We start from the raw sequence: 26,722 nt of genomic DNA, 5'->3' as shown, positions 1-26,722 counted from the left end.
GACTGGCAGCTGAACCTGTAGCAGCAGCTTCTTTGAAACGCCCAAAAGATTTGCTTTTTCTTATTTCTCCATCCATTCTTGTTTCCCTACCCTTCAAAAGTTGAGGCGTTTTATAGGGGTTGTTTTTATTCTCATACATCTCCTTCTCTTGCAAGTTACCGTCCTTCAGTGCTTCTCTTCCTTTATAAGAAGCCAGAGACATTTTCTAGTCAGCTTCTTAGTTCGTCAAGCTATATCTGTTTTTGGGTTGTTGGCGTTGAGGTTGAATCTAGACTTTTATGCTTGTGAATATGGGTTTGATTGGGAGCTTAGAATGGAAGAATAGTTTCTGCAAGAAGCAATGCAAGAGCCTGTTTTGGAGAGTGAAGGCTGCAGTGAAGAAGGCTGTCAAGAATGGAGGCAAACAGCAGGTCAATTTCCAGTATGATCCTTCAAGTTATGCTCTGAATTTTGACGATGGCTGCTACCACATTGGTGGAGGAAGATATGAAGTGAAACCTGGAAAGAGTCAAGATGGGAATAAGACTATATGGGTTTATGTTCTGTGGGTAGAATATTGAGGGATGGAAATAAGATCCGTTTTATTTATTTGCTATTTCTGTTGTGTTTTGTAGATTGGGGTCTTTTGGTGTCATTAATTGCTGCACCCTTTCATTGTAGGTTTAGTTTGTTTTCAATTGGTAAAGGAAAGAAGCAGTTTGTCCAGTAAAGGATATGCCACCCTTCTGTTTTCTTGGATTTTTTCACACTTTTACTTGTAAAGGATTTTATCCAAATTACTTTGTAGGAACAATCCATGTAGATTGGGATAAACAAATCACCAGCTTGTGGTTGTGACAAAATTACATTCACATCATACCAATGCAAGCATTAAATGAATAATGGCACCATAACCCATAAAATGTGCCTCAAATCTGTAGTAACATCATCCAACTCGGCTTTAGTTAGGTGATACAAATTCCCCTGCATTTCAAACTTTCCCAGCTGCCTCCACCGTTTCTTGTGCGCGAGCGTAGAGAACAAGCAGCATCAAAAGGCAACGCTTTTATGCCTTATATCAAGACCTTCCCTTTTGCTTGTCTATCTTGTTGCGGATTAGGGCAATGGTTATCAAATCTACTACAGCCTTGGATCACACTGCATTAACATACAGCTTGCTACCCATTTCTTAATTCACAATATGCTTTTCGTCATTCCAGTTTCATCAATGATACGACAAGGCATTGAGTTCTTAGCATTATAATAATTAGCCTTCAATTCATTTGTAGTACTCTTTCTTTTGCCCACAGATATTATGTCAATTCAACATGTAAAATTTTCAAATAAAGCAGATTGCATAAAAAAAAGTAATAAAAAAATCAATTACATGAGATTAGGCCATTAAACATTTCAGATTAAGAGGAAGAGAATAAGCACCAACCAAATTCTCACACCATCCAACAAATATCCGTCCAGAGTCATTCTGTAATCACAATACACAAATTTAATGATTCCATCCAATTCTATGTGTTCATTCTAGAGACAACCCAAATCGTCCACAACACCGCATAGCCTTTCAAGCTGCAGGGTCTTCAAGCATGGCAGTAGATAAGTTGCTTATTCGAGGATATGCAGCTTTCTCATCAAGTTGGTTCTGAGCCCATATCAACATTTTTAACAAACTTGGAAGCTTTGGATCTGTAGTATGCCAAAACAGTAAAAAAAAATTATGAACAACACTTGCATCAATTTCTTTTTAGTATATATATAAACATAAAGATGATCGAGTAAAGTAAATAAGCCTTCTCAAATAGAATAAAGAAACAACATTGTAGCAGAACATCAAAGAAATATACAATGATCAGATACCAAATGCGGTTGCTTTATTTATGACATTGTCCTTCTCAGAGTTTGCCAAATATTGTCAAAGAGAAAAATGAAAAAGGCCTAATTTTTCTAAAAGCCCTTTTTCCTCCAAGTTCAAAATTAATTATGAACTACCAAATGTATCTGTAGAAGGAAGCTCTTCCCTTGGCTACATCCTTCAAATCCACCTCCAAGAAAAGAATAAAGGCATTGCTGACCATTTTAACTGAAAGACCAACTTTTATGGTTTGGTACTATTGAGTGAAGGGGAAACACCAATTGGTCAGTCCTTATAGGTACGATATCCAAGTGAACTCCAAAAATAGTTACAGTGACTTAAAAAAAGGTTTCAACTTTTAACTAGAATCAAAAAGCTATTTCAGAACATTATCTCACTGACCTTGCAGATAACACTCATATTGAATCACTTATTTAATATTTATGCAACCTTTAGAAAGATAATGCATGTCCTCCAAAGATATTGCCAACAGCTACAAAGAAAAATAATTTCAGCACCTCAGATATCTGGAATAGCTGAAATACTGGTTCAGTTTATGCTTCGTAGCATAGACCCTTAAAGAGCCAAATTGCATCTTTTAATATTCGCCTACTGTTAAGTTATAGAAGGCTACTTCCAATTTAATCCTCCAAAACAAGTTCACATTTTCTTAAAATGGAGCGATTTTTCATCAGTAAATTTTAACATAAAGAAAAATTCAACAGTTTTGGCAAGTAAAATATCAAAAACATCATAATCAACAAACACATTAACCTTTTTCATGACTCTGACTAGTTAGGATGGCTGCATTCACTTCACTTGCTGTCTTAAGGCGCTGTGAAATGTCCAGAAGTTCTCCAACAGGGCAGTTGGTGACATCTTCAAAAGCCAGCAGGGCAACAGTCCTCTCCAACTCTTCCAAAAAACTTTGCTGCAGGAAACTTCAACTTTTCAGAGACATGTATAGTCATCAAGGACATGCAGTATAATGCTGGAAGAATAATAAACCAGTCAATCAAGTTAAATCATATTGAGAGCAACAGAACAGAGGAAACTTCAATGAAACAAAGTTAAAATGCAAAACAAGTAGGCATGACAATGTTATGATCAATCCAGAATTACATTTTCTTCACCCCTGGGTGCAAGCTCCTCCTGAGCAAACTCCAAAGCCTCTTCTACTTTTCCATTTCGAATTAATTCTATCAGCCGCTGCTGTTGGAGATGGAAAAACAGTTGGGGATTTGTATCCAGTATCTGCATACAGAATTTACACATGAGGAAAATCTAGATGATAGGAATGTTAATGCATGACTGTTACTCAGTACTCACATAACCAGAAGGTCAACAAATCATAAAGCAAAACTTAAAGCCTTACAGTTATGACTACAAGAACATACTGCATTTGAAAAGCACATGTCTTTCTAAATTCCCACAACCACTAGAAAATGAAAGCATTTTTTTCCCTACTTTTTCAACAGTATATGGTGGGTGAAAACCAAGTAATATGTTAATGAACATCTATAAGAGTTGGATATGAGATCCTAATCATTGACCTAACCAGGGCTGCAATGATACAGCTTCCTAAGTACAATAATGTGGCTTATTCTTTATTCTTCAATCACATAAACTGTTTCCAAGAAACATCAACCTTCCCCCTCCCCCCTCATATGGATTCATCTAGTAATCAAAACCTTTTAGAATACATCATTTAGATTCATGGCATATTTTTATGAACTATGATATCAATAATGCAAGCAAGGAAATGAGACCTATATCATGACCCGTTAACATAAGACAGAGTGTTATTTTTGCAAAAATTGCTGTTAAGTGAATAAGCAACATGGTTGCTAAGCAAAACAGTCGTATAGATGATGTGGTCTCCTTAATCATGGTATAAAACAGGATATTATAAAGATATCCATAATTGACATACGCAAACAGCAGCAGTCCTTGAAAACACCAAAAATTTAAGAAAATGAAGAAACTAGCAAGCCAAAATAAGCATCATCATAACAGAGTTTTACCAAACCCAAAAATGATAGACACAATAAAATTTTCAAGTGTCGCAACATAATAACACATCCTACCTCAGGATTTAAATCATTAACTTTCTCAATTGCATCCTCCACATTTCCACACTGTACTGCCTTCTTAACAGCCATGCGATCGGTGATTGTTGCAAGATCTATATCTGCTAGCGGTTAATAAGGAAAATCACAAGATTCTTGCCATAGATAAACCAAAGGGCACTAGACACAAGAAACAGGAAAATGGTACTATGAAAATCTAAGCAACTACGGATACGCTCAGTTCCAGATTCCATCCGGAATTTCTCAGCAGCATCAACATAGCCCTCAGTGACGAGAAAGTTCATCACCAATTTATTCATGTCTTCTTTCCTGATCTTCACATCATTGAGCTTCTTTTCCCACTCTTCTCTTGTAATCACCTTTTTTGATGTACCCTGTGCACAATAAACATACACATGAGCTAGCCAATCTATAAATTTACTATAGACCAATCTAGGCATTAAGATTCAAAAAATTTTACGCCACTGTCTGCAATATTTAATTTTCACACAAATCAATTTGTTGTGGATGCAAAATCTCATAGACTGCAGTTCCTATATTGTCACTACCATGAAAAATGAAAGAAAAACACAAACAAGCGATCCTTAAACACCCAACTGGATCAAATTTAACTGAAAGCTAAACTCAAAGCTCGGTTGCTCCATACACTCATTCAACTAGTTAGTGTCAGAATCCCTTCATTAATTTCAATTGAACAGTCTCCTTTTGTACATCAAATTTTTTAGCGACAAAATAAAGGCCTCACAACTCAATAAAATAAATCAAACTCCAAATACATAACCACTACCTCATTAGTATCACCATAAAAGTTTATGAGTCAAAACAAAATCTAAAACCCTAAACAATCAGTTCCATCCAATTCATTAACGAATTAAATTAAACACTTTACTTCGATGAAACTACAAATAAAAAAATCATAAATCAGAAACAATCACTTCAATCCCGTGAAGCAAACCAAAAAAAAAAAAAAAAAAAAAAAACTAACAATAATAAATACCATTGCGTCGGACTCTGCAAGTTGACGAATCACAATCCAGAACAGTGACATCAGTGCACGACCACCATCAAGCCCATCGATAGCCCAAAATCAGGACGTCCGCTAATCCCTACACCAAAAAAATTAAAATAAAAACTCAACATATACAAAACAAAATACTGTTACATTCTACAAGATCTCACGAATTTTCCACTCACACTCACCAGAGAAAAATTGTATAAAAAAAAAAAAAAAACCTAATTCTATCAGAGCAGATATGTGAGTGGAGACCGCAATTCTAAACGAAATGACTCCGGAAGAGAATACGAAACGGTATCGTGTGAGATCACGTTTTCGTGGAGTGTTAGTTAAATCGACTTTCGATGCTTTGCTTCTTCGTGAAATTATTGCCAGCGCAGCTAGCTCTCTCTGTGACTGTCTATGCAGCTGGGAGTTAGTTTACGTTTCGGGTTCTAATTCGGGTCATGTTGGTTCGGATCCGACTTTGTTGATGGGCCTGGCTACCCTGAATATTCCTTTTATGTTTTGGGCCCAAAAGTATCTATTCTTGGGATTCTTGGCCTATTATATTGTTATTATTATTATTATTATTATTATTATTATTATTATTATTTGTTTACTTTAAAAATAGCTTGAATTCACTAATATTATAATTATTTACAAAATTATAAAATTTTAAATTCAAATATTATTTTAAACATATTAAAAAAAGATGAATGTAGTTATTAAATATTAAGCATAATAATGGAGTTTGTTTGGTCGTATGTTCCAGGTATAAACTAAATGAAGGTTAGGTGACAATCTTTATTGAATATTAAGCATGTTAACGGGGTTTGCTTTGTCGTATATTATAGCTTTCTTTGTATAAATTAATGCCAATTAGGTGCCATTCTATGTCTTAGCTCAACTACAATTTGTCATGTTGCTATCATTTTTTATATTGAATATTTGTCCATTAATTATGTTCACATATAAATCAAATCTAAACAAATGGATCTATTTCATCTTATTTATTATATTATGTGCCAATTGATACATACCTCTTTATGATTGATTATATAATTAATTCCAGTGCTTGTTGAATTGCTTTTAAATATACCATTTTGAATTTTATCCTCACAATTAGTCTCCAAAAAAAATAAAAAAAAAATAATATTTTAACTAAGATTAAATATAAATACCCTTAAATGACGGTTTCTTAAACTCCTTTAAAAAATAATGTAAATTAATTGTCATTTTCATTAAAAAAAAAAAAAAGTTGCATTATTATTGTTTTTCCAACAACGTGAAACTTTCGATGCATCCATATGATAAAAAAGTTGTCTGAAAAGCCATATAAGCCATTTTTTCTTTATCGTAAATAGCGAAATAACTCACGCATGTCAAAAAGATTTTGGAAAATAAGAAAATATGTACAACGTTGTAATTGCGTGGAAAAGCGAGATGCCATGTGTTTACTTACAAGCGAAGTTAACATTTTAAATTCACATTTAAAGAAAAAAAAAATCATAAAATCCAACAATTTAACTAGTTTAATTTCTATAAATCGTAGTTAATTTTATATTAATCTAACATTAGTATTTAATTTTAATCTAAATAATATAATTTAAATATTAAATAATTAATATTAATTTAATATTTCAACGGTATTAAAAAAATTAATGCATTAAGATTTAAATTATTAATTTCATTATATAAATTTAAAAGTCAAGAGCGAGTAAGAAACGTTGTCAAATGTCAATATCATAACTATGTACAAATGCAGGCTCACGAAATCACCGTTACGATTCATATTTCCATGATATAATGCCATAATTGAGGAGAGTATGCGAGAAAAATATCCGATTTCTGCCAACCAAGATTTGTTCATTTGGCAATTGTTACTTTATTAAGTTGACAGTAAACCTATTTATTTATTAAATTAACATTCTTTCAGTCAAGCTTTTATGATAGTTGAATCTTTCGAAGATCACATGGCGCATGTCGATCCCTTAAAAAAAATTAAATTTTATTTTAAAGAAAAAAAATTATTAATTAATTTAATAATCTAAATTAATCTAAATGAGAACAGAGAGTATAATATTTATATTTTTGATAATTAATTAATAAGTGTTTCTTTTTTTATAAAAACTTGTAATAATTACATCAATTATCATTTAATTTAATAATTTGTATGAATGGGCTCAAATATCCTTGTAATGGCCTTTTGAAAAATTGATGAGGCCGTCTTAAGGCCCAATGGAATGACTGTCCATTAGTATTGGGCCGTAGGAATGCAGAAAGCAATTTTGGACCTATCAGAGGGGTTAATATCCAATTGCCAAAATCCAGCTTTGAGATCGAACTTGGAGAAAATATTGGCCTCGTGAAGTTGAGTGAACAAGGTTTCAGACTTTGGTAATGGAAACTTGTCATCTTGAAGGAAATGATTGAGGGGCTTGTAATCAATGACAAGTCTTTTCTTTCCTTTTAGTCATTTAGATCTTTTTTTCCACATAAAAGGCCTGGCAGGCCCACTGAGAGGAAGTGGGTTCTATGAGGCCTTGTTGGAGAAGCTGTTTACACTCTTTTTGGGCTAGAGCCAAGTCTATAGGATTCATCCCCGGGTGTGATGCTTTTGTTGGGTTGATATCCTCATTGAGTTTGAACGGAAGGTTGATAAAGAATTCCGGGTTTTTCCACAGGGGGTGGTGATGGTGAAAATGTGCATGGGAATCAGCATAGGATCTTAAGAGGAGCTCATTGTGTTCTTGGAACCCAGCTGAGGCATCAGCCAGAGAATATAACCTTGGTACAGAGGTGAATGGCTGAAAATTTCTCTTATATTTTAATCCTGTTGGTAGGATCTTCAAATGCTTTGCTTGTTGATACAAGTCAAAGCCTATCAACAAATCTTTGTCAGGAAGATCCGACCCGATAACCCTGGTCCAGAGGATACAAGTGGAGAAGAACTGAATTCCAATTGGATGCTTGGTGATGAGGCTAGTTTTGAAAACATTCCCATTTGCTGCTTTGAAGTATTCCTCATGAGGGACCTAATAATCTGGAGGTAAAATAGCTGGGTTCATCATGCTTTTGTGAGCCCCGGTATCTAGGAAACCAATGACACTAATGGGCCGTTCATATTTGCTGGGAAGAATATGAAGCGGGACTAAAGGAATTGGAATAGTGTCTGGGCCGTGAGTCAATTGGGAGAATTGGATATGTTGGGCCAGGTAAGACGGGTAATGGGCTTCAATATCTGATCCTGATTCTTCTAAAGAGAAAGAATGGTCTTGTTCTGAACTAGTGTCTGCTCCAAGAGCAAAGACTGTATCTTCATCTGGTTCATCTTGTTCAGAGAACAGAGATTCAACATCATCATGCTCCAGGGAGATGTGAGAAGCCTGCTGTATATGTTGTAGAAGCTTGACTGCCTTATTAGGGTTATTGGGGCAGTTATTGGCATAGTGACCTCGATTGCCACAGATGTAGCACATGTCAGACTTCTTTGTACCCGTTATTTTCTTTCGAAAATATCTGACTGATCTTCTTCCCTTCTTCTGCTTGAAAGGGGATTTGAACCCAGAAGAATACTTCTTGTAATGTCCCTTCTTCTTTGGTTTGCATTCACAATTCTTTTCCTTGCATTTGATGGCAAGGTGGGACTTCTGGCAGATATTCTTCAAGGCCTTGCTATTGTCAATGATGTCCTTGAATAACTTCTGTTGCTCACACATTTTATCTAAGCAAGCCAAGGTCATCTGATGGATTTCTCCAATAGTGATGGCATTCATAGCTTTTCTGGTAGCAGCGATGCTCCTGTGGAGTTCAGGTTATAATACTTCTGGAGAGAAGCAATGTATGTATGCCTGAGATTGACATCATTATACCCATTTAATAAATAATAGCGCTGAGCCATGCACTGATAATGCCTTTCAATATCTATTCTCTTTAAAGAGCAAAAACGCATGTCAAAGAACTCCTGTCGTAGCTGTTTGCTATATAAAGACGCATCTCTAAGAAACTCAGTAAAAATAGCATTGACAGCTTGTATAATATTCAGATGGCAAAACTGGGCTTTATTATATTTTCCAATGGAAGTAAACCAGTCTTGTAATGTGCCAGTAGTTCGAGAGATAAATTCTCTGAGGACAGTGTGAAAATCAGCATCCTCTCGAAGCATCTGAACATTGAGCCAAGCTTTAAATTCTGTAAGACGATCTCTCCATTTTGAAGGGGGAATGTTGTCTAGTGTGAACCATGGGCCTGAGCTGGGCCTGGCTTGGTGTGGGGCTCCTGGAAGATTAAAATCCAGGATTGGATCATCTTCTGGCATTTTCACATGTGGGTATTAGGCTTGAGGAGGCCCAGTGGGAGGGCCTGTAGTGCCACTGGTGGAATTTGTAGTTGGAGAAGGGCTTGTTTGAGACGCAGTTGGTTGATGATCAGCCATGAGCAATGTAGTGATATCCATTTGTCCATCCTCACTGTCAGACGAATCTTCTGATGAGCTGTTTTCTGATTCAGATGGTATAGATACCATATGCCGAGGAGGAGGATCGAGATACATTTTGTCTTTTCCTTTATCAATCTTCCTTTTTGGAGGATGAGACTCTTCCGAAGAAGATGGACTCTTTGGTTCATATCTGGTAGGTGTTGGTGTAGGTCTGAATAAAGGAGATGGATGGTATGTGGTTGGAGGTGGCTCATATGAGTAGTTAAAAGGACCAAAAGGAGAATATGCAGGTTCAGGGGTAGGAAAGAAAGGATTATGGGTAATTTGAGTGGAAAATGGGCTGTAAGAAAGGATTAACTGTTTTCGTAACCTTCTGATTTCCTGTTGTCAAACTCCACGCCAAATCTCCTTTGTTGGATTGAGGATCTTAAATCCTTATCAAGCTGGGCAATTCTGCTTTGCAAATCTCTATACATGTTATGGGCAAATGCAGTGAAAGAATCGACTTTCTGATCAATATGCTGAGTTCTGGTAAGAACTTGGTCAGTCTTGGAGTCAATTCGTTGTAATGTCTTGTTCTGAACAGTTGCATTCTTTGTTTGCCAATTCAGAACTTCTTCAACTTGAGTGATCGGGGTTATCTGACCTTCACTATCAACCTTAGTTGAGTGAATGAAAGGTCTGGTGGAGATTTTGGTCTGCTGGTCTGTCTGTTGTGCTAATGGGGGAAAATCTGTTTCATAAGAGGCAGGTGAGAACATCATACAAGGTTGCACCAAAGGAAGTGCAGGAGGAGGAGAAAGAAATTGGTTTAAGAGGGGGTAGTTTCTTTCCTTCTTTTCTGATAATCTCAAGGGCAAGCTCATAGATGGGAAGAGGTTTTTTCTGCTTTGTTTCCTCATGGATACCAATCCATGGGCTATCATCTGGATAGTCTCTTCTGAGAATTTGCTGAGGTCTGCAAGAGGCTTTCCTCGTGCTTTTGGTAAGCTTCCTCCAATTTTTATCAGACAAATGATGGTCATATTCATTTTCCCAGTAGTTATTACAACAATCACAGTCTTCATCGCACATTCCAGATCCTGGGAGATCCCAGGGACAGTGACCATCTATTTTTCTGAGGATAGATGTAATGGTTGTCAGGTGTTACTACTCCAATGGGAAAATCTTCTTGCTCATTTTCTAATGGCTCTGGAATACAGGCAAAGATCCTGTAGAATGCCGTGGTGGCTAGAAGGAAGTCTGTACTGTTCAATCAGGATTTCTCTTGAAAGAGGATTCTGTGATCTGGATTGGCTGAGAGGTTGAATGAAGTCTCTCATAATTGGTTAACCAATCCTTCAGAATGAGCTGCTCAAGCTCATTTCTAGGCAGTTGCCTAGGAATCTGAACAATTGTTGGGGTGGTCTCAGTATTTGCTAACACGAGCAGAGCGTCATTTGATACGGATGGCTGAGATAGATCTACTGCATGATCTTGCAGCCTGTAGATAATTTGATGGTGTAACATAGCCATCATGAAGGATGTGACTTGAGCTGCACCAGTGAGTTGAATTTGGACTTTTAAGGCGGTGCTGAGATGTGGATCTCTGAGTGAGAGATTGTAGTTTGGGAAAAACACTTCCAGCATGCAAAGTGGTAAGGTATGTCCCTATCACTGAATGTTCATACTGTAAGAACCTCGTATCAAGGAGAGACACTCTTGCTGTTACTGGAAGCCTACGCCTTCCATGTAGATTGAGGATAAGTCTAACAGCTCTAAAATGAAGGTGAGAAAATCCTTCTTGTCTCCATCTGGGGATAAGTTGAGGAGGAATCTCTAAGGTCACATACTGTTTAGCAGATGAGGTCTGAAGAGAGCACTGATCCATTATGGAAGATAAAGATCTTCTGGAGGAAATGACAGATCTAATAAATCTGGTTAGGGATCCAGATCGTCTGTAAATATTGTACGGACTGAGAAAGGGTAAGAGAGATTCTCCAACCTGAGCATCTTCAGGTAGTGTAGATATTTCTACAAGATTATCAATTCAAGAAGACAAGGTCCTTCGTAGTGGTGAAGAGAAAGAGAGAGAAGAAGTGAGATTAACAATTTCAGAAGGAGAAGGGGTCTGAAGATTAAATGTATATAAATAAATAAATAAATTCTTTAATTTTAAATATAATTTTTACAAGAAATTATTGTAAATAATTTTTTATTTATAAATAATTAATAATCGGGATGGGCAGATTCCAGAAGTTCGAATAAAGATTGACGAGTCATTTTTTAAGCCTCGTGGCTTGGCTTGGTGCGTCGTTATTTAAAGCATGGATTGTTATTCGCTGAGTAATTGCTTGGGAATTTCACCTTGCACAGGATTCATGGTTAGGTATGGAGCAGGAAATTTCGCGTCGCAGCAAAGAGAATTTCACTCTGTTCCATGATCCCAGAAATCTACTCCACATACTCGACCACTCCAATCTCTCCATCAGCCCGTCGTATGATACACGGTCAGAGCATATATGATATATTCTATCACACAAATAAATATAAAATTTATTTTTTATCAAACTTTTTTTAATTGGATAAAAAATTTAAATTAAATCCTCTAAATTCAGTTAATAATTTCTCATTAACGAGTGTCAGTGTAAAACAATATGCTCGCATTTTATTTTGTCCTAAATTTCTCATATTTTTTATCGTCAATTATATTCTTAATTTTAAAATTATAATATAAACTACTCGATTAGGTAACACGCGTGACAAAATCGCGTGTCGTAATTATTAAGAAAGAAAAGGTCTAAAGTTCAAAATGTGAAACGGACAAAATCCAATATATGCTCTTTACCCCCTTCCTGTTGCCAATTCGTCTCCAGTTTACCCATAAATAATTTTCAAACTTTTATAATTAAATTGTACCATGTACTAACTTAAGTTAAAATTTACAATGTTATAATAAATATTTTTTAAATGGTATTTTTTAATAATAATTTAAATAATAATATTATAAAATATTTTCTTAGTTGATAAATTGAGATTATTAATATGCCTTTAATTAGTGGATTAAATCAGGCTTAATAATATAATATTAAATAAACTTTTAATATATAACACTATATTAGTGTTTGAGTGCTTTTCTATTGAGATTCGATTTTTAATTTTTATATTTATAATTATTGAATTGATATTTACTAAACATGCATAGATTCTATTTTTAACCAAAAAAAATTAATTTTGAATTTTGAATTATTATTTTTAATAAATTATTGATGAGTAATTATTAATATTTAATTATTAACTACTAATAAATAATTTTAATGTTAAATTAAGTATAGTTTCTTTTTTTTCTTATTATTATTTTAGTAAGAGTTTTTGATTATTTAGAGATGAGTTGATAGTGCTATTTATTCAGATTATATAATTCAATACAATTCTTTAAGAGGACCTTTATTCTAGTGTATAAAAATTACCTTTAAATATTTAGTAATTATAAAATAATTACATATTTAATTAAATCATTTATGAGTGATTGATGTATTTAATTAAAAATAATTTATAAATATATTTATTAGTCAAATTATAAAAAAATTAAATAAAATATATGGTGAAAATTTAAAATTAAATAAGACAATATGGTAAAAAATTACATCAAATTAGTGTACAAATATAATATTTATTTATTTATTTATTTTTTAAATAAGGAGATTGAGATAATAGGGACACAAATCATGACCTATCAATTGATTAATACGTATTTAATTATTGAATGAAATTAAGCCAACCTCAATTTATTTATTTTTTATTTATAACTTATATGTTAATTTGTAAATTAAAAAAATTATAACTAAACATATCAACTTGATTTTAGATATTACTAGGGTGTTTGATTTTGTTATTTAAATAATTAATTATTTGATAAAATTATTTAAAAATATTTTTTTAATTAATTTAAATATTTAATTAAAAAATATTTAAAATAACATGTAAATATTGATTTTTTGAAAATTATTAGAGTAACATTAATTTTAAAATAAATAAATAAATTATAAATAATATTTTAAATATTAAATTATTTAAAATTTTTTATTTACAAATAAATTTAACTGATTTTTAAATTACGTTAAACACCATCAGTAAACTAATTTGATTAATTCGTCAACCTTTGAGTATATTTACATTTTTTAATAAAATAAAATATCATATAAATAAAACACTATTTTATTTTTGTTTTCCGCCTTTTCCCACTTGCGTTTCTGTTCTCCAGCAAGAAAAAGTCGCATCTCTCACGCAGAACTGACAAGAAAAAAAATCACCGGAGGAAGAAAATTCTTCGATATTTCGTTCTCTCGTATTCTATTCTTTGGGTCCTTTTCGGTTGACGATATGCAATTTCAGATATTTGGATCGAATGGGTTCTATTTGAGTTTCACACGGCCGGAGAGTTTTGGTTAGGGTTTGGGACTTTTGCTGGAGAATTGAATTCAATTCATAGGTTTGTTTGCCTTTTTCGGTTTAATTTTCCTGCTGGAGTTTCATTTGCTTTGATGATGATAATGGCGGATGGAGGTTCGAGGCTTTGGCCGTCTGGTGAAATTCTGGGCCTTGACGGGTTTGATGGCGGCAACGGCGGCGGGGGAGAGGAATTGTCAATGGATCTCGATGACTTCCTCCACATTATTTCAGAGTCTAATGATCCTTCTGAGGTAGGTTGCGCTGTGCTCTTCGATAAAATAAATGGGGAACTCGAATTTTTTTTGGAAAAAGTGACGTTTCTGTTCTGGGAGTAGGCAATTATGCGGTTGTTAGTATAATTCAAGAAACTTTGGTTTTGTTCTTTCTGTTGTTCAGCTTTAACGGGTTTTGAACTTGATTATAGTATGGAAAAATTTTCATATTTGGATAAAAATTGGAGGTGGGTACTAGGTTGTGTAGATCGAATAGGCCAGCTTCAACTGTTTCTGCAGCTCTAGCTAGATAATTTTGCATGTTTATTGGCAGTGTGAATAGGAGCTTCGGTTGATGTTTCAAGTCCATCGGGGAATAAATGTTAACTGAATGACTAATTTCAAGCAAATTGCGAGAACTCATTGGATTTACACTGTACAATTAATCAATACAATTTAGATTTTTTTTTTTAAATATTAATTGACTAGACATGATATAACTTTTCATTTAGGATTTGATGAAACATATAAACATGCTTTAGTTGCCTTTTGCTTTTAAGTGAGTATTTCTTCTTTGCATTTACAAAATTGCAGAGTAGTCCTGAAGAATTTTCATGTAAGAATTTGAAAGATGAGTCAGCTACTGACGTTGGCAACCAGAAGAACTTCCAGCTTCAAAATGGTAATGACTTCATACTGAATTTTGCCTGGGTCAATTGTTTTTGAGATAAATAATGGGATAAGGATGTGCTCTTGAGATATTGTGGGGCTGAGATGGAAGATTTCATATTATTACTTGGATTATAATTTTTCTTTGTTGTTATACTGTTCAGGTTTTCAGATGTTAGATGGACCACATACCTTAGAATCTGAATCCGTAGATCCTGCACCATTTTACCCTTCACACAATCCAGAAGCTTCAGATGCTAGGATTGGAGGTTCAATTGGTTCCTTTGATCATATAGGGAGCTCTGATGTGAATCTGGAACCCTCATCACATATTAGCTCTCCTATGCATACCAGCCCAAGAAGCTTCAGAGAGTGGTATTTTCCATGTAGCAGGGATCAAGGAGAGAGGACGGTTGGTGTGTCTCAATCTGACATACCTACTTGTAGTACGGCATCCAGTTTTGCTGATGAAGAGTTTAATCATGTTTCGGGTAATACTGGTGGTTTAGATATCAATCTTCTATTTGATGAAACTGGAGCTCAATTTGGGCACACAGGAGGGAAAAACGATCCCAAAGGTATGCAAACTCTTCAAAACGTTTTTAGATTTCCATTGTGGATTTGATTACTATTATTATTATTATTATTATTATTATTATTATTATTATTTTAACTGATGCTCTGCATTTGATAGTTTTGAAGATGTTTCATTATGATTTCCATTGGAAGTACTGAGTTAATATTTTTCTGGCAACTGCAGATGCTTCACATTGCCTTTATATGGATGGTACAGATGAGAAGTTTGGACACAGTGGTGCTTTTATTGGAAAACCCGAAAATGATTTTTATAGATCTATGGCTATGTCATTTGTGGATGCTGATGTGTCTTCTCATAATATAGTTTCTACTCAGTCTACCTTTTGTTCTAATTCTGATATGAATACTGAGTTAGGTGACCATCATCCAGCCATGCAATTTGGTATCAATGCCGATGATACATGTTTTCTTGATTCGCCGCAGTGTTATTTTGGTGAAGATTTTAGTTTTGAGTTATTTCCTAGCAATGAAGTAATTACAACTAACAGAACAGATGAAATAGGGGAGTTTCGAACTGAGAGTTCTGTGTCTGAGATTTCAATGATTGATTACTCTGATGTCAAGGGACTTAATTTTAAAAGTGAAGCTAGTAACTGTATGTCACCTTTCAGTGGAAATTTTTCATCTAATACTGATGATAGACTTGTTGATAGCAAGTCATCAGGAATTCCATTCAGTCATATTCCGTCAGCCATCAGCAAGAGGCAACTGGCTGCCATGGAGGTTGAAATGACTGATGACGCTGTTGATAAAAAGTTTTCTTCTAGTGATGAAAGTAGTCTTTTTGTTGAAGAAGAGTCAAAGCAATCATCTTCTATACTGAGCCAGAAGCATTTTATCTACATTAAGAATGGGAAAGGAGACATGAATTTTGCATCCATGGGAGCTCAATTTGATGGAATTGCTGGTAATATTCCCCTTAATGGTGCACTTTTGAATTTACATGCTTTAGAGCCGTATTCGTCATGTGTTAAGGAATCTAATGTAAACAAGCAACCGGGTTTTGTTAAGGAGAAAAGAGATAGTAAACTGACTCAACCTAAGCAGTTGGGTCATCTTTCAAGTGTCAGCCCTGAATCAATTCAGAGTAATTTGTCTGGTAGCAAATCCAATGTTGATGATGATGCTGACCTATGTATTCTTGAAGATATCAGTCAACCTGCTCGTATAAACCACTCTGCTGTAGTTGGAAAGGCCAATACTCTTTTGCAACATTCTGCATATGGTGATTCTGTCCATTATACTGGAATTGGAGGCGCAAGGCTTAGGGCTAATGATGAGAGGTTCATATTTCGAGCTGCATTACAGGTTGGATCTCGGTTAGATGCTGTTCTGCTGACTTTTTATTCCTAAACTCTGTTGAAGTTTGAAAAAGTTTAGGAACTAAAAGTGCAAATAGAATTTGGAAAGGCTTGGCACTGAATTAATTTAGTTTATGGTCAGCATCATCAGGTTGATATGAGAAATTGTTTATTGTTCTTTGCATAAATGCCTGTAAGTATCTGTTGGGATGCTTACTATATGACAGATATGTGGTTTCTAGCTGTCTTATGAAAAATAATGAGCATCATGTGCTGCATTTGCTTGCAGTATCTGTGTGGGTTTGGTGCTTGCTCATCACACATGTTCGTTTTGTTTAAGTTCTGTTGTCTAGTGTAATGTTAAAGTCTATTTTGATAGAATCACAAGTGGTCAGGAACTCTCTCCCTCTCTCTCTCTCTCTCTCTTTTTCCCTTTTTTTTTTTTTTGGGGGGGGGGGGGGGGGGGGTGGTGGTGGTGCTGTGGCTTCATTTTGTTATTTTGTAAACATCTAGTTTGGCTCCAATTATTATGAAGTTTTTCTGCACAATTTAAGTTGAGCTTAATAAACTTTGGCTGCATGATTGTGCTTTGGGAGATAGTTGAATTAGTATTTGGGTCCTTTGGGTGTGTTTTTATTTTTATATTTAACTATTACCTTTTACAAAGATTTAAAGTTAATTTCTGGAAGATAGAGTTGGAAATTTATATTTTTCCATGCATCATCAAACCTGTTCTAGTAGGGACAATGTAAAGTTCTTTTTATTGTATATTCTTTGATGATTTTGATATTGCAGCGTCATTTTTTGTTTTCTATCAAACTTTGCTCTTTCTTGGTGTCTGTTATAACAGCTGTTGCTGTCAAGAAAGTATGTTGTGACCAAGTTTGTGATATGCATGACAGGATATTTCTCAGCCAAAGTCTGAAGCTAGTCCTCCAGAAGGAGTTTTGGCAGTTCCTCTTTTGAGACATCAGGTTTGGAATTTTTCCCTTAGTTCTTCACTTACTTTCAGCCCCATTTGAGAATGGGCCATAGGATATGTTGTGATGAGTTTGATAAAGTGTATCTGGCCTATGAACAAAGAAATGAGTTCTGTTACACGAAAAAAATGAAAAGAAATATAGAAGAAAAATAATATATTGGAGATGCCATTAGCTCAACAAATCATGAAGCTGCTTGACTTGTTATGACAACTGTTTAACATTCTGATAACTTCCTATGATTTATAAAACAAGATTCTTTTTGATTTCAAGGTCCCATAATCTCTTTATAGTTATTGTGTCAAAGGGATAAGAAAATTATCACATTCCCTCAGGAGGGTATATGACCAGTACTCTTTAAGTTGGACAGCACATACTGATCTACACAATATCAACTCATGTGAATCCCCAAACTATTTCTTTGTGTTATCACATATTAAACTAAATCAGGAGTTGGTTTTTTTGTACTGATGCAAGTTATCCTTCATGTGTACATTATTAGAGAGATATAGGTTTTCTTTTTTTGGCTGGTTGGTTATCCTAAACAAATAACATTGAAATCACTGGCATTTCAAGTGGTTAATGTTGCTGTTCTTCTTCTTCTTCTTCTTCTTCTTCTTCTTCTTCTTCTTCTTCTTCTTTAATTTTCTACTTTTTTGTTAAACATAAACTGATTGTGAGATTCAAGGCTATGCATTCTGAGTTTTCTTGATTTTGATGGTTGCTTGTATGTGTTGTGGTGCTTGCACTTAGACTTATTAATCTGTTATCTGACTAATCTCATTTGTTTCTTGGACAGCGAATTGCTTTATCATGGATGATTCAGAAAGAGACTTCTAGCATGTATTGTTCAGGAGGAATTCTTGCAGATGATCAGGTGGATTTCCTTTTCTTAACTTGCAAAGCCTTTGATAGTTCACTTTCAAGACTTCATTCTACTTCTGGCTGATGCAACAAATTCTTTTGCAGGGATTAGGGAAGACAGTATCAACAATTGCTCTAATACTTAAGGAACGACCTCCACCTGTTAAATTAGATCTACAAGCTGTTAAGAAAGAAGAGTTTGAACCTTTAGATTTGGATGAGGATGATGATGAGGTTACTGAGGTTGATGGAATGAAAAAAGATGCTGAAAGTTGTCAAGTTATGTCAAATCGAAGTTCAAAAATGAGCACAACTTCTTTTGGGCAATCTAAGGGAAGGCCTTCAGCAGGAACTCTTGTTGTTTGTCCAACAAGTGTCTTACGGCAATGGGCTGAAGAGTTGCATAAGAAGGTAACCAGTAAAGCTAATCTTTCTGTTCTGGTATACCATGGAAGCAATCGAACAAAGGATCCTTGTGAGCTCACCAAGTATGATGTTGTTCTAACTACATATTCCATTGTTAGCATGGAGGTGCCAAAACAGCCTATTGTTGATGAGGATGATGATGAGAAAGGAAAAGGAGAAGGAGATGATGTAGCATCATTGGGGCTTTCTTCTGGTAAGAAAAGAAAATATCCTCCCAGTTCTGGCAAGAAGGGGTCTAGGAATGAGAAGGGAATGGATGCTGCATTACTTGAGTCTGTTGCTCGACCTCTGGCAAAGGTGGCATGGTTTAGGGTTGTTCTGGATGAGGCCCAGAGCATCAAGAATCACAGAACTCAAGTAGCTAGGGCCTGTTGGGGTCTTCGTGCAAAGCGCAGGTGGTGCTTGTCTGGAACTCCTATCCAGAATGCAATAGATGATCTTTATAGCTACTTCAGGTTCCTCAGATATGATCCTTATGCTGTCTACACATCATTCTGCTCTACAATAAAGATTCCAATTCAAAAAAATCCAACAAAAGGGTACAAAAAGCTGCAAGCTGTTCTGAAAACAATAATGCTTCGACGCACCAAAGGCAAGATTCTATATGAGTTTTGTGAGCACTGATTTTACATATTCGTTAATCCATATGTTGAATTTATTCTGCATTTGATGTTCTTCTAAGATTTTTAATTTCATTTTACTCTGACTTCAAATTTAATAAGATTTCTGCCTTTTGTTTTTTTTTTTTTTTTAAATTCCTTCTTCTAAGATCTTTAGACCTGTTGTTCTCTAGTCTTTGTATTGAGTCTTGTTGTTGTGCTGGGAACTGACTTTTTGCCTCATTGCTAAATGTTTGGTTTGTCTTCTAAATTATTGGATTCACATGGATGTCTCTGGAGTTTACATTTTTAGGCTACTGGAATGGATGATTTACAAAGTTGTTTTGATGATTTTTAAGTGCAAGTAAAATGTCTTGTATCCTGTGAGTACCCATAGCCTCTTGTCATTGCCTTTTAAGAAAATTTTAACTAAATTTCAAAGACACATTAATATTCTCTGATCTGTTCAAAAAATCTTGTTTGCAGAATGTTTGGGCATATGATTATTTCTAGTTTGATCTGTATTTTTAATAGATTGTAGAAATCTAGATAGGATGGTTATGGTTAATGTGAGTTTTTAACTTACCTCTGTTATTTGATGTAGGGACAACTATTGATGGCAAACCAATTATTAACCTGCCACCCAAAGTGGTAGTACTGAAAAAGGTGGATTTCACTGATGAAGAGCGTGACTTCTACACAAGACTAGAGGCTGATTCACGTGCTCAGTTCAAAGTATGTGTTAACTAGATGAGTTTAGGGATGGCAAAAGTTCCTGAACCTGCCCCACCTTGTCCTGAACCCGATCAATTTTCCCTGACTCCGCGCTGACCCCAATTTGTGTGGAGCGTCTCTTCTCCCTGAAACTCCGTAACCTGCCCCGCACAATAATATATTATTAATTTTTTTTATTAAAAAATAATTTATTATTATATATTTATGTATTTAAATATTATAATTGTAAGAAAATATGTAAATATATTATTAAAATAATGTGTAAAACTTGCATTTCTAATCATATTTTATTTTTTAATAAATAAATTTATATTATATACTAATAAATTAAAATTAAAAAATGAAAAAAAAAAAAAAATCCCTGCAAGGAAATCCGCCTTGCCCCGATCCCAAACTCCTGTGGGGCGGGGGCGGGAGGAGTGATCCCTGCCCCTAACCCGCTCCGTTGCCATTCTTAGATGAGTTTGTGGATAATATTTTTTATTTTCTTTTAAAATTCTTTCATTTTATTTCCTTTTTTTCCCTTTTTCTTTTCCTGACAGTGAAACTCCCTTTCCCTCCTTTTTGATAAAGCTTGTAATGTTGACAGTGATTAAATTATTCTTATATTTTGAACTTGTTTGGTTACCACTTCATATGTGTGCATGATTATACACTTCTTTGACACTCTGAGCTTGTTTGTCTTTTCAGGAATATGCAGCTGCTGGAACAGTCAAACAAAATTATGTTAATATTTTGTTGATGCTATTGCGTCTTCGTCAAGCTTGTGATCATCCTTTTCTTGTTAGGGGCTTAGATTCAATTTCTTTTGGAAGATCCTCAATTGAGATGGCAAAGAAGCTCCCTAGGGAGAAACAGTTGTGCCTTTTGAACTGCCTAGAAGCGTCTTTGGCAATCTGTGGCATCTGTAATGTAGGCGCTTACTTTTCTTTTCCTGCTGTTTTCAGTACTCTTATGTTTTCTTTTTTTGCAACTTCAATTGAGATTCGAAAGAGGCTTCTTAGAGGTTTTAAGAGGCTGCTTTTAATGACTCTTTATCTTCCAGTTCCAGGTGCTTTCTGGAATTCATATCTGAGATTCTAAAGAACAAGAATTCAAAACAAAATCGTTATACTTATGAAGTCAAACCTAGGGTTTCTAGGCAGTCTATGATACATTGAAGTAATACATTCAATCCCTCTGAATATTAATCCCTATGGAACTTGGATTCCTACGTATACTACTAGTCCGAATATTATTTTGGCTATGAAGATAATACTAAAAACATCACATTGATTTAACAAAAAGCTAATAAAACATGTGCAATGCTACAAGGGCTCATTCCAAAAATTTTGGAATTTACCAAATCCCTGGAATTTGAAACTTAATGAAAATTAAGAGAAAATGTAACGTAGCCCAAAGGAGAAGTGAGATGAAACCATCATTTCTGCGTAAAATTCATTATTTGAGGTCCCTTCTAGGTGCCACAATTTTAGGATCTCAAAATCAGAGCTACACTAGAATGAGCTTTGACCTGCCTTTCTGTATTGCTGGAAGGGCTGCTACCAGTCGTGTTCCAATTGTAGGATGTACCATCTTTTGTTGATGATCATTGATTTGGTTCGATAAAAATGCTATGTGAAGCATGTCTATAGTTGGTTTTTTCTCCTTCCATCTAATGGCCCAATTTCTATGATCTTTTGTTTATTGTTGAATGTGATGTGCTTTCAGAAGTCATCATTGATAATTCGAGTAAACTAACTATGATGTAAAATATGCTGCTGATCATTTTTAGAGATAGCTGCAACAATTCTCTGGTTGAGGTCCGTGCAATTTTATGTGTGTTTAAGTGAAGTTCAAAAATGAGTTTTTCAAGTACGAAGCATGAAAGTTGGATGTGGAGGCTAATGGTATGTGGATACAAATGGTATCAAAGATTAGAGAAGTAACTAGAAAAGTATTTGTGGAGTCTAGAGGACATGGACCGCCCTCAAAAAAGAGATGGTGGTGGAATAAGGAAGTACAAAAGGCAGTGAAGAGAAAGAGGGAATGGTATAAGAAATTACTTAAGTGCGATAATAGTGAGGCACACGAATAGTACAAGATAGCAAAAAAAGAGGCAAAAAAGGCAGTTAGTCAAGTAAGAGCGCAGGCCTTTGAAAAGTTATATGAGAAACTTGGAACTAAAGAAGAGGAGAAATATATTTATAGATTAGCAAGGAGGAGAGAAAAGAAATGTCAAGATCTCAATCAAATTATGTGCATTAAGGATAAAGAAGGAAAAGTGTTGGTGAAAGATGAGAACATTAAAAAAAAATAGAGAAATAATTTTGATGATCTATTGAATAATAGTCAAAGTGGTAATAGCGTGAATATAGACTACAGAGCAATAGAAAAGAATGTGAATTATATTAGAAGGATTAGATCTTTAGAAGTAAAGGAAGCACTTAAGAGAATGAAAGTGGGTAAAACTTGTGGACTCGATGGAATACTGATTGAAGTGTGGAAGTGTTTGGGAGATATGAGAGTGGCATGGTTAACTAAATTGTTTAATAAGATTCTAAACTCAAAGAAAATGCCTGATGAATAGAGGAGGAGTATTTTAGTACCTATTTTTAAAAATAAGGGGACATATAGAGTTACTCAAACTATAGATGAATTAAACTCATAAGCCATACTATGAAGTTGTAGGAGAGAGTTGTGGAACATCGATTACGTCATGAAACTTCTATCTCTCCCAATCAATTTGGCTTCATACCCAATTGGTCAACTATAAAAGCGGTCTTTCTCATTAGAAGCTTGATGGAGAAATATAGAGATGTGAAGAAAGATCTACACATGGTTTTTATCGATTTGGAGAAGGCTTCTGATAGTATTCCAAGAGATATCTTATAGAGAGTGTTAGAATAAAAGAGGGTATCTATTAGGTACATACAAGTGATGAAAGATATGTACGAAGGAGCAACTACTATTGTGCGCACAGTGGGAGGGGACACAAGAGATTTTCCTATCTCAGTTGAATTACAGCAAAGTTCAGCTGTAAGCCCTTACCTTTTTACATTAGTTTTAGATGAATTGACGAAACATATACAAGAGAGTATCTCTTGGTGTATGATATTTGCGGATGATATAGTTCTGATAGATGAGATGTGAGAATGAGTCAATAGAAAGCTAGAGCTTTGGAGAAATACTCTAAAGTCAAATGGTTTTAAGTTAAGTAGAACGAAGATAGAATACATGCATTACAAGTTCAGTGAAGGCTGAACTAATGATGGGGAATCAGTTAGTTTGGATGGAGTGGTACTGCCCCAAAGTAATCATTTTAAATATCTTGGCTCAATCATTCAAGTAGATGGGTGAAGTGAGGAGGATGTTAGTCATAGGATTAAAGTCGGATGATTGAAGTGGAGATATGCCACGGGAGTTTTATGTGATCGCAAGATTTTCAATAAGTTGAAGGAAAATTTTACAGTACAGCCATACGACCGGCCATGTTATATGGTAGTGAGTGTTGGGCACTGAAGGAATCGTATGTGTCTAAGATAAAAGTTGCGGAGATGAGAATGTTAAGGTGGATGAGTGGTCATACAACACTAGATAAAGTCCGTAATGAAAGTATTAGAGAAAATGTAGGAGTGATGCCAATTGAGGATAAGTTGAGAGAAGGGAGATTGAGGTAGTTTGGTCATGTGAAGCGTAGACATATGGAGGCTCCAGTTAGACAAGTAGAGCACATTAAGTTAGATGGTAGAAAGAAAAGAAGGGGTAGACCTAAACTGACTTGGAGGATAGTAGTACAACATGACCTAGAAGCATTACATATTTTCGAGGATTTAACCCAAAATCGTTTAGAGTGGAGAAAGAGAATCCATATAGCCGACTTCAAATTTTTGGTATGAAAGCTTAGTTTAGTTGAGTTGAGTTATTGATACAATGTTTACGAGGTACTTTATGGGTGTATTCTGTGTTATCCCTCAGTTTGTCTTATTAATCTTATGTCCTGTGCAAATACAAATTTTCATGCTATATGTTTTCTGAGAGCTCATTTGATTTTTCTATAGGATCCACCAGAGGATGCTGTTGTTTCAGTATGCAGTCATGTTTTCTGCAACCAATGCATCTGTGAACATCTCACTGGGGATGACAACCAATGTCCTGTGTCAAAATGTAAAGTTCGGTTAAATACATCTTCAGTGTTTTCAAAAGCCACATTAAACAGTTCTCTCTCTGACCAGCCTGCTCAAGATGGTTCTGGCTCTGAACTTGGTGAGGTAGCTAATCCTTGTACTGAGGGTATTCCATATGATTCTTCAAAAATTAGGGCTGCCGTTGAAGTCTTGCAATCACTGACCAAACCACGAGATTGTGCGTCTACAAATGGTACCTTAGAGAACTCTTTTGATGGAAGTGCCACATGTCCCGAGAATTTGTGTAGTTCTGGAAATTCAGTTAATGATAAAAGTGATCAGAGAAATGTACTTGCGGATGAAAATGTTAATGGTTCAGTTAATGTAGTTGGTGAGAAAGCCATAGTATTTTCTCAGTGGACAAGGATGTTGGATTTGCTTGAAGCTTGTCTCAAAAATTCTTCTATTCAGTACAGAAGACTTGATGGAACAATGTCAGTTGCTGCCAGAGATAAAGCTGTGAAGGATTTCAATACACTCCCAGAGGTATGCAGGACAAAAACTTCTTGAAAATTTTATGTTGGAAGGATTTTATTTTTTATTCCTACTCTGAAGTTTTTCCTGTGAATTTAATTCTGACGCTTGATGTCTTTGCTATGTAGGTATCAGTTATGATTATGTCTTTGAAAGCTGCTAGTCTTGGACTGAACATGGTTGCTGCTTGCCGTGTGCTGCTTCTGGACCTCTGGTGGAATCCTACTACTGAAGATCAGGCAATTGATAGGGCACATCGCATAGGGCAGACTCGTCCTGTTACTGTTTTGCGTTTAACCGTGAAAGATACTGTTGAAGATCGTATTTTAGCCCTACAGGTAACATCATTCTTGTATCTTTTTTCCATTTTGTTTATTATGCAGAAGTTTCTGATTTAATATTGAAAAGCATGACATATAGACAGACACACATAGCTACACTCAATGGTTTATCGAAAAATGGACTTTTATATTTGCTATTATTAGTCCTCAGGCATGTTAATGATTGATGTCTCATGGTTAGAGCTCCGAGATAAATTATGGTGGAGGGACTTGAGTTTCTCTCATCATTGACCTTAAGCTGCTTTCTTGGTGAAGCATTTATGCGGATTAGAAACATTAACATATAGTGAAGTTAATTTGTTTCTGTTGATGGTTGTTCAAATGGTAACTGAACTTATGGACTTGTTGCAACTTTTACTTTGTGGTTCACATATTTTTGGTGAGGACAAAGAGAATAAAAAGATGGTTGTGAGTTTGGGAAGTTCAACTGGATCAAGTGACTAAAATCGCTTGGGTGAAACAACTTGAGTTTGGTTGACCTTTTAGCAATTTTTGTTGACATGTCTCATATTTTCTCTATGAAAAAACATGGGGGAAAAAAGATGGGCTGGATAACTACATGATTATGATCTATTTAACATGATTTATAGCTTTTTCTTTATTGTTTTGTTTCAATATTGACATATTCCAACTTACACGCTTGCTTCTCGTGTTTTTATCTTCAACTTATTATTGGATTCTGGATGGCTGCCTGTAAATTGAAGTTTTTATTTTTCTTGATTCAAATTTGTGTTCATGAAAAATCCTTGGGTTCATGCAGCAAAAAAAGAGGGAGATGGTTGCATCTGCATTTGGGGAGGATGAAACTGGTGGTCGTCAGACTCGTTTAACAGTGGAGGACTTGAAATACCTTTTTATGGGGTGAAGATGGATTTTACGGTATCTGGCCGACATTTATTTGCTAACTCAGATATCATATACAACCTCCTAGATATATAGTTAGGTTCTTAGCTGCCTGCTGCTGCCACTATATAACTGAATTGAACCATGGCCTGGTTAGTTTCTGCATTGATACCTCGAGGAAGTAGTTCTTTGCAAACAAGAGAGAAAAATACGTGCATAGATGTCAATGAAGATTATCCATTTTTTATCCATTTTTTGGTGGGTCTAACAATTTATTTCCTTTCCGTCGCCCACCACATAGATAGGATCTAGAGTTCTGAGTCTTACAGCTATTAAAGATACCGAGTTTGACAGGTATGTATGTAATTTTTTTCTTCTAAAAATTTTCCCTAAGTGTAAATGATAGGGGTTTCATTTTTCTTTTGGGTATTTGTTATTAAATTGTTACATTGTTTTCTCCATTGTACAGGGATTATGAATTTTATCCTCTTGGGTAATAGTTGATTATACATTTTGTTGCCTTGTAATGCTGTTGAATGGTATATATATATATATATATATATATATATATATATATTTGTTCCTGGGATTGCATTAAGTGTTGATTTGTACTGATGCATAACAATCATCATTAGGTAAGCAGAGTATTGAGAGCAATAAAAAAAAATCTTACAATCTTTGGGTTGAAGTGGGACTTGTGAGAAACGAATCTTTGC

The 26,722-nt window shown here is 35.0% G+C and overlaps 2 protein-coding genes across 5 annotated transcripts; one reads left to right on the top strand and one right to left on the bottom strand.

Annotated features, from left to right (window-relative positions):
* Nucleotides 1–1,315: 1,315 nt before the first annotated feature.
* On the bottom strand, nt 1,316–5,335 carry LOC110670849 (protein GID8 homolog). 4 transcript variants are annotated; one of them, XM_021833129.2, is made up of 7 exons: nt 5,134–5,335; nt 4,931–5,039; nt 4,148–4,307; nt 3,931–4,034; nt 2,966–3,097; nt 2,618–2,774; nt 1,316–1,677 (listed from the first exon to the last, which is right to left on the bottom strand). In XM_021833129.2, the coding sequence occupies exons 2-7, from the start codon at nt 4,979–4,981 to the stop codon at nt 1,556–1,558; spliced, it is 726 nt and encodes a 241-aa protein (XP_021688821.1). In that variant the 5' UTR covers nt 4,982–5,039; nt 5,134–5,335; the 3' UTR covers nt 1,316–1,555. The 4 variants fall into 4 exon arrangements, with proteins under 4 accessions (XP_021688821.1, XP_021688818.1, XP_021688822.1 ...); XM_021833126.2 differs by having other exon boundaries at nt 3,931–4,037; nt 5,134–5,334; XM_021833130.2 differs by having other exon boundaries at nt 5,167–5,331.
* An 8,214-nt stretch (nt 5,336–13,549) lies between these two features.
* LOC110670853 (helicase-like transcription factor CHR28) lies at nt 13,550–26,533 on the top strand. The gene is made up of 12 exons (XM_058141068.1): nt 13,550–14,050; nt 14,606–14,693; nt 14,845–15,258; nt 15,441–16,585; nt 17,481–17,552; nt 18,358–18,435; nt 18,528–19,440; nt 20,052–20,182; nt 20,873–21,094; nt 24,223–24,834; nt 24,951–25,160; nt 25,924–26,533. The coding sequence occupies exons 1-12, from the start codon at nt 13,892–13,894 to the stop codon at nt 26,026–26,028; spliced, it is 4,149 nt and encodes a 1,382-aa protein (XP_057997051.1). The 5' UTR covers nt 13,550–13,891; the 3' UTR covers nt 26,029–26,533.
* The last annotated feature ends 189 nt before the right edge of the window (nt 26,534–26,722 follow it).

This window comes from Hevea brasiliensis, chromosome 18 (genome assembly GCF_030052815.1).
Source record: "Hevea brasiliensis isolate MT/VB/25A 57/8 chromosome 18, ASM3005281v1, whole genome shotgun sequence".
Taxonomy (NCBI): domain Eukaryota; kingdom Viridiplantae; phylum Streptophyta; class Magnoliopsida; order Malpighiales; family Euphorbiaceae; genus Hevea; species Hevea brasiliensis.
Note: the sequence above shows the minus strand (reverse complement) of the source record. Positions and strands in the feature narration are given on the sequence as shown.

Excerpts from the sequence above, each read along its gene's own strand:
- LOC110670853 (XM_058141068.1), top strand. The coding sequence starts at position 13,892 with ATGATGATAATGGCGGATGGAGGTTCGAGGCTTTGGCCGTCTGGTGAA. Across the intron at positions 14,694-14,844 it reads GAACTTCCAGCTTCAAAATG|GTTTTCAGATGTTAGATGGA; the intron begins GTAATGACTTCA and ends TATACTGTTCAG. Across the intron at positions 15,259-15,440 it reads AGGGAAAAACGATCCCAAAG|ATGCTTCACATTGCCTTTAT; the intron begins GTATGCAAACTC and ends TGGCAACTGCAG.
- LOC110670849 (XM_021833126.2), bottom strand. The coding sequence starts at position 4,981 with ATGTCACTGTTCTGGATTGTGATTCGTCAACTTGCAGAGTCCGACGCA. Across the intron at positions 3,098-3,930 it reads TTAATGATTTAAATCCTGAG|ATACTGGATACAAATCCCCA; the intron begins GTAGGATGTGTT and ends TTCTGTATGCAG. Across the intron at positions 2,775-2,965 it reads CACCCAGGGGTGAAGAAAAT|CAAAGTTTTTTGGAAGAGTT; the intron begins GTAATTCTGGAT and ends AGTTTCCTGCAG.